The sequence below is a fragment of the Solanum pennellii genome, chromosome 8 (assembly GCF_001406875.1).
Source record: "Solanum pennellii chromosome 8, SPENNV200".
Taxonomy (NCBI): domain Eukaryota; kingdom Viridiplantae; phylum Streptophyta; class Magnoliopsida; order Solanales; family Solanaceae; genus Solanum; species Solanum pennellii.
The window spans coordinates 63,880,687-63,888,858 of NC_028644.1; the positions used below are offsets into that span (position 1 = coordinate 63,880,687).

At 35.6% G+C, this 8,172-nt stretch overlaps 1 protein-coding gene across 1 annotated transcript; it reads left to right on the plus strand.

The window, feature by feature from the left end:
- The first annotated feature begins 1,022 nt into the window (after positions 1–1,022).
- Positions 1,023–7,981, plus strand: LOC107029115 (conserved oligomeric Golgi complex subunit 6). The gene is made up of 11 exons (XM_015230437.2): positions 1,023–1,361; positions 1,475–1,527; positions 3,167–3,314; positions 3,402–3,509; positions 4,439–4,506; positions 5,041–5,164; positions 5,255–5,401; positions 5,505–5,765; positions 5,853–6,137; positions 6,762–6,908; positions 7,300–7,981. Exons 1-11 carry the CDS (start codon positions 1,152–1,154, stop codon positions 7,822–7,824), a joined length of 2,076 nt encoding a protein of 691 aa, XP_015085923.1. The 5' UTR covers positions 1,023–1,151; the 3' UTR covers positions 7,825–7,981.
- Positions 7,982–8,172: the final 191 nt, after the last annotated feature.

Below are 8,172 nucleotides of genomic sequence, written 5' to 3' on the forward strand. Positions count from 1 at the left end.
GCTATAGCCTTTGTCACAGTCTCTGCCTTATAATTGATGAACTTTATTGCTAAATGAAAATCTCGGGGATTTATAATATTTCATATGAAATATATAAAGGGAAAGGAGAAGATCTTTAAGTTACTTTTTTCTAATATTTTAATTGAATCATGATCTTCAATTAGTGATTAACTTGAGGGATGTAGAAGATATGTAATGATAGTTTAGTTGTTAGTATTAATAAATTATAATAATTATCTATGAGAATTACAAAAATTGATGGGGAAAAAGGTCATAAAGTTTAATTAAAATCTCTATCTCTCAATTAAGCTCTATGCAAGTGGAAGAATATATATATATATATATATATATAAAAACTCTGCATTAGCTTATGCATACAAATATTTCATTTCTCACGTAAGCATGAGACCACTGCCAAAAAAAGAAAAAAAAAAGGTTGTGTGCTATATTTTTTCAAGTCGGATAAGGTCGAATTAAGAGAAAAACACTTTTTAACAATATATTTTTTCAAACTCAGGACACTAACCCGCTTTAGGTGCTTTGATTAAGAATAAAAAGGACATTCATTACCATCATTCAAATAGAATTATTTATCAAAAAGTACCATTTTTTAGTATTGTATTGATTCATATTTATTTAGAGTAAACATATTTACTACAACTTTTATTCAATAAGTATATATACAGTTAAATCTCTCTATAATGACATTATTTAACTATTAAACAGAAATACTATATAGAATATATAAAATAAAATAACATTTCAAAAAGGCTTAAACATTATAATGAAATACCATCATAGAGAATGAATATTATAAGAAGTAAATATTTCCCAAATGAATTTTCAAATAGTGGCTATATTTCAAAGATCGATCCGAAAAGTGACTATCCCATAAATATCTTTACCTCGGCCCACATTATATTATTTGGGTGGGCCTTTGACACAATTTACTATGCAGCCCAAAACAAAATATGATAAAGCCCATTTGAATGTTTTGGGCCCAACCCGTAATCATTTCTACTCTGTTTACGTTAGGAGGAGGAAGAGATCTGTAACTCCGATCACTTCACTTGAAGAGCTTCACATATACATACGAATTCATATATCTATAGATTATTATAACCGGTAGAGGAAATCGACGGTCGCCGGCGATGGCATTGGCACCGGGGCTATCTCGGAAGCTGAAGAAAGTGTTGGAAACTCGAACAGACACGGCGGATCTACTCGCGTCGCTCAATACTCTCTCTGAATTCTACACCGAAAATACACCTCATTCTCGCCGGAACCTCCGATCCACTATTGAAAAGCGTTCTCTATCTATCAATGAAGAGTTCCTCCTTTCCTCCGCAGCTGCTCAGAAGGTACCGTTTGCTGTTGAAATTTGAGTTTTTCCTTCGTTCATTTCTGTAGAAGTTCTTAGTTTAGTAATTCTCAGGTGAATTAACTTCCTTTTTTGTTAAATGTATTTTGTTAGTCGTTGGATCGAGTTGAACAAGAAGTCAATGAGATCGTTGAATGCTGTGACAAGTAAGTATTTACTCTTCCGATTGATATATTTGGATTAAGTTTAACTTCTATAGGTGGAAGCTAATTCTTAAACTATCTGGTCCCCATGATAAGTGAAACTAGTTACAATGGAATATTAAGAATGCGACATGCTACAACTGGTTAATTACTAGGATAGCCTATAATTTGTTTGCACCTTTGGCCTACATAAGTTAAATTCATTTGGATCTTATTGGCTTGAGAATGTTACTTACATATTAGTACTTTAATTTTATTTTCCTTCTTTCATTCTCGTGTTTTGAAATTGAATGAAATGTTGCTTTTATAATTTTTTGCTGTAAATAGTGCATGTGATGTATGGAAGAAGTGGAGGGATTGTGATGCTCTTAGGAGAGGAAATTTGGTGCGCCATAATTCTTGTTCTTTCTCCGTAAAATACCGGTTAATTTAGTCACGTGTTTTTAAAAAAAAAGGATGATATGTGTGAGGATGGGGTTCCTTGTTTATTGTATGTTGCACTTTTTACTGGACATATATCAGATGTGTATGGAAGTGATCCCAAAGAACCATTCATCACAAAAGTACATGCGATGATATTTTGTTTTTAGCCATGATAACTATTTTAACTGAAGGAGTTTTTGTACTTAACTTTTGACTTGCTAATGGACAAGGGATTTGAGATGTGAGGTATCTACAGAAAAAAGAAAATATTTTGGAGTAAGCCTTTTACAGAACTGGGTTAGTTGAGTCTTTTAGGTGGCGTCAAAATGGAATGATCTTCCTGGAGTAGTTGCCTGGATAGCTGATAAGAAGTTGAAATATGGAGTTCATAGACTCACCTAGAATAAGATATTGTACAGAATATCATGGTCTGGTGAAACTATGATTAGCTGGATGGATAGGAAATAGTCAAATGGAGAACAAAGGTATACCACTTCTGAACTTTTTGTAGGGAACTTGGTTCTGAAACTAGTGTGATCATGTTGATTAAGAATAATTAGAATGACAGCATGAACATTTTTGCACTAGGGAAGAAAATAAATCATTTTGAATGAACCTATTGGAAGTTACTTGTGAAGGTGAAATCCTAAGTTCATCTTAAGTGAACCTTTTCCTTGGACAAGTGCGTGCGAATGTGAATTCCTATTGTTGGAAATTTGCCTTGAAGGTCTTAGTTTTAAGTTTGACAATACTTTTGCACACAATAATCAAATGGATAGAGAGGAGAGGGATACCTTTAAATGGTTTGTGCTAATTGCCTTATTGGATGAGTAAAAGTTAATGTTTGTTTGAAAAGAATCCTACTAAGTACTAACAGGTTGTTCTGTAGTCAGCAACTTAGCTGACAAGAACCTTCTCTTGTTCGACCTCGTCTTCTTCAACCTGTTTCCTTACAAAAATGTCTACCTATCTTGCCAGAGTGGAAGCTTCCAAATACCAATAATTTTGATAAATGCAATCAATAATTCATATATTGAGTTTCCCCTCTTTTCCAGCTAAATACTTATACCAGTATCTTGGATTTTGCTCCCACCTGGCTACTATATACCATAGTTGGTATTATAAGGACTTAATTATGTATAACATTCTCTTGCCGTTATATCAATTAAAAAGAAGTTGTTGTTCTGACATGTCTTCTTGTAATGCCTGCATTTTCCAGAATCGCAATGGCTTTGAGCAGTTGCAATGCCACGACAGGCGATATTATCAGTACCACAGAACGGCTGAAGCAGGAATTTGAAGTTACTACACAGAGGCAAGAAATTGTGTCATGCTTTCTTCGTGATTATCAGCTATCCCCAGAAGAGGTGTTAGTCATTCCTTTTGAGTTGAAGCCTATATCACTCATATATTACTTACTAACATACTGCTTTACAACTTTTATGTTGATGTAGATTAATGCCCTAAGAGAAGAAGACCTGGATGATAATTTTTTCAAGGCTCTTGCTCATGTTCAAGAAATTCATGCCAATTGCAAAGTGCTTCTCAGGACACACCACCAAGTAAACTTCTCTCTTACGTCTTTGAAGAGTGTGACATGATGTTATCCAGACTACATGTAGTTTGATTCAGCTTTTACTATGGCAAATGAAGGATCCTCATCTTGATTGATGAATTAAAAATCGGTTATTTACTCATGGAATAGTGGGACTCTATGCAGGACATATAACGAAATTCAATTTTATTTTCTAATCACACTGATTGTAACAAATTAATCGATTGCAAATAACAACAACAACAACTATGTTTTGCAATTTAAATTCATCTCAGGCCAGATTAACCAATTACGCTGATATATACCAAAAAAAGGAACATATTTACCAATTTCTCCTGCAATATCTGCTCATCTGTTCTTGAAGCTTTTTATTATCTAATGTCATGCTTCTTAATCACATAACAGTTGTGTCCATCTAAAGGTGTGTTAGCCTATAGAAGCATGTCCAATTTAGATGTATTTGATCACCTTTTTGGCTAAAAAATAGGTATGAAAATTTTGCTGACAAAAAGGGGAACCTTGTACAAGATCTATAGATCATTGAAATATGAAAGTTGAAATTTTTACTAACAAAGCACTGCCAATTGTCTATACAAGTTGAACTACATGAGTGACCCAAGGATATATGGGATATTTCGCAATTAAATGAAATGGAAAAAGAGCTTTTTTTCCCTTCAAGAGCCCTTACATGATGGGTAAATAAAAAGAGTTCACTCATCTAGTTTCAGTTATATTTTCATAATGATAGTTTAGCTTTTTCCAAATGTTAGTATTATATTCAAGGCAAGGACACTGTTGCCATTCTGAAAAAAAATCTACTAGGCAAGGACAAACATGATTTTTCTATTTTTGCCTTATTGACTTGAATAGCCTCCCCAGATCCCACTTGTGGGATTTCACTGGGTATGTTGTTGTTGACTCGAATGCTTTCGGCAGCGTGCTGGTTTGGAGCTCATGGATATGATGGCCATGTATCAAGAAGGAGCATATGAACGCCTTTGCAGGTTACTCTTCTCTGCCCCGGTGGACTCTTGAATTGGAACATTTCATATTATATTCCTGTCATAGGATTCTCTTGTTTAAGTGCCTATCAGAAAATGTAACTTCTGTGGTGGTCAGCTCACAGCTGATGCCTGGAACGTAAAACAGTATAGCTATCTGGTAAAATTCTTATTGTGTGGCAGGGAATTCAGACGCCCATTTTGATCAATTTGTTTCTCATATGATCTACCTTTGTCAACCTGCTCCTTGTGACTGGAACATCTAGTCTAGGCCTCTTACAACAATTCCAATCCATGGCTACAAACACAGTCTAGAATTAGTGCTCTCTTTGTTTATGTGTACCTCTGTTTTGTCTCAGTGACTGATGTCTGGGTTATTGTGACTTAGTTCAGACTGGTCTGTCTACTATTAGTAAGTCATATGATTTGTCTAATTTATTGCATGGCTAGTTAAAACTTAGAAGTGCTTAAACAAGTGGTTCAGTGGTCATATGAGCTTTCTGCTATGTTTGACATTATGCTGGTTTTTCTTTCTAGGTGGGTTCAGACAGAGTGTAGGAGACTTGGTGATGTTGATAACCCTGAAGTGGGTGACCTTCTGAGAACAGCAGTTCGGTGTCTCAAAGAAAGACCAGTGCTTTTTAAATATTGTGCAGAAGAGGTAACTTATCTTAACTAAAAGTTAGAATAATAATTTAACAAACTTTGCAATGATATATGCACTTCATATTCATGCAATCTGAAATATTAGGTGGCAAACATGAGGCACAATGCATTGTTTAGGAGATTTATAAGTGCACTTACACGAGGAGGACCTGGAGGACTTCCCAGGCCAATTGAAGTGCATGCCCACGATCCTTTAAGATACGTTGGTGATATGCTGGGATGGTTGCATCAGGTGATAGATTTAATGCAGTGTTTGAGTTATTCGTCCTGTGAAGCAAAAGAAGGGCTTTTGCGCATTGACCTGCTGCATCTGATTTTGTTCATGTCTATGACAGGCATTGGCATCTGAAAGAGAGCTTGTCCTTGCATTGCTTGACCCGGATGCATCAGATACTAGACCAGCTAGTCATAACTACTCCAAAGGCATAGATAGCGAGTCTGAGAAGACAGAATCTGACTTGACTTTTGTTCTAGACAGGATATTTGAAGGAGTTTGCCGCCCTTTTAAAGTTAGAGTGGAACAAGTTTTGCACTCCCAACCTAATCTTATAATTTCTTACAAGCTTAGCAATACACTGGAGTTCTATTTCTATACAGTGAGTTGAAATCTACTGCTATTGTCCCAATCTTATTGCACCCCCGTTTTTAAGTTTTCCTTGCCCTCAAATGTTTTTTCAATGCAGATATCGGATTTGCTGGGGATAGAAACATCTCTTTGTAATACCTTATTGGTTCTCAAGGAAGCAGCCCAGAAAACATTTTTTGACATACTGAAGGGTCGAGGCGAGAAGCTTTTGAGGTATCCTCCATTGGTAGCTGTTGATCTTTCTCCACCACCAGCTTTAAGGGAAGGAGTTTCAGTGCTGCTTGAAATTATTCAAACACATGATAGCATGATGTTCCCTGCATCAGGAAAGAAGCCCGACTTTGATCCAGTTATATCTGCTTTGCTAGACCCTATTATTCAGGTTAGTGTCCATCAAGATACTTAAAGTAAATGATTACTTGAAAATAATTATTACCTAGTTTACTACTTATGTATAAGTTCCTGGTTTTTTGTGTTAAATAAATAAAAACTGCTCAATCCTCTGTGCTGGTGAGAGGTAGTTAGTACCTTGTGAAATTAATGGAGGTGTGGCCAGGACACTATAGTTATAGAAAAAGTTGCTAACAAGAATTAGAGAAATAAATATAACTTATTCACAGTTGATATGACTTGCCTTTCCATTTAAGTAAGACCAAATATAAAATCGCGTTAAAGTACATGTCAACCTTGGTTGATGTTCCTCACGAGAATGAATATGTTCTCTGCTGAAATCTTAGCACTATTCGTTGTTTCTCATGTGCAGCAAAGAGGATTATGTAAGTTAGTTTATTTGAAAAACTGAAGTGCATCAGCTATATACATCGGAAAAACTAGAATTCACTGTTGATTTCAATCTCCCGTTTGAATGATTTTAGAATTTAAGATTGTTTAGTTTGGGGTTCTTGACGTGTGACAGACCGTAAATGCATCGTTGCTGATTTTACTGCAGTATTGCCTCATCAGACTTGTTATGCTTTACTATATTTAATATTTATCTTCCATGCAGATGTGTGAGCAAGCAGCAGAGGCGCACAAGTCAAAAGGTTCCATGCACTCCTCAAGAAGGAACAGAATTACTTCTGATCCAAGTCAACATCGCAAAACATCGGTTGATGCTCTTTTGGATGGCAGCAATTCAGCACCTTTAACGCAGGTATTTTTGGTCTTGTTTCCCTTGAAGGTCAAAGTCCAATTAGGCCTCTTGCGTTGTAATCTTGGCTGATGAAATTTCATTCCCATTCTCTCTCCTCCATTAAAAGATAAGAAACCAAACAGAAAGGAAAAACAAGAATCCGTGGAGTGATCCTACCCTCTTGACACATTTCAAGCTCTGTTTGGGATATTTTACTCTTAACAACAGTAATTTGTTTTTCAAGTCTGATTTGTTGGACCACCTTATGTTAGACAGACGATCGACTGAAATCTTGATTTTGCGTTCATTCCATGTCTGCTACCATGAGTAAACTGTCAATTGATGAAGGGTGGTATAACATAGTACTATCAGACATTGCATTAGCGTTAACCTTCTGTTTTGTTTTATGCAGACCAGTGAAACTCCAGCCAAAATTTTCCTTATCAACTGCTTATGTGCAATCCAGCAACCACTTCTAGGACATGATGTTGCAAGCGGCTACGCGAAGAAGCTAGGTGTGATGATAGACAATCACATAAATGCTCTCGTGGAAAAAGAAGTTGAAGCTATTCTAAGAAGATGTGATTTATTAACTAAAATGTCACATTTCCGCAAGTCATTAGAAATTAATGAATCTAGCAACTCCATAGCTAGGACACCATTAGCAGAACAAGAGGATACATCTCCGGTTTCTGTTGCGGAGAGTTTGAAGGCTTTATTTGGTCTCATTTTAGGCAGTGAAACTGCCATTCCTGAATTTGAACAGATGCAAGTTCCCAGATTGCGATCAGAAACAAGTGTTCAGGTAGCTAGATCGCTTGCCGAAGCTTACGAGCTTATTTACAGAGCTATTATGGATCCTGAGAATGGCTACACCGATCCAAAGTCATTGGCTAGACATCCACCTGATCAGATAAGAACAATTTTGGGAATTTGATAACTGAATTATACTTGTAATTTGTAGTACGTTCAGAAGTATGTCTGATATTTGTATTTTTCACTTTTTGATTCATATTTTCTTTATACTTGTATGCATAAAAATAAACATTTAATTTGGATTTCTTAGTATGATTTTTTCTCCCAAATTAATTGAATCAATTTCTATCTAACAAATGAATTAGCATGCATCACCTACTTTGTTTACCTTAAGTGAGTTAGTTGTATGTATCATCATAGATATACAAATTAAACAACTTCAACGAAATCTATTACACAAAACGAGTAAGAGGACCACATATGAATTATAATAATTCCACCTACCAATTGAAAGAATCGTAAAATTAAA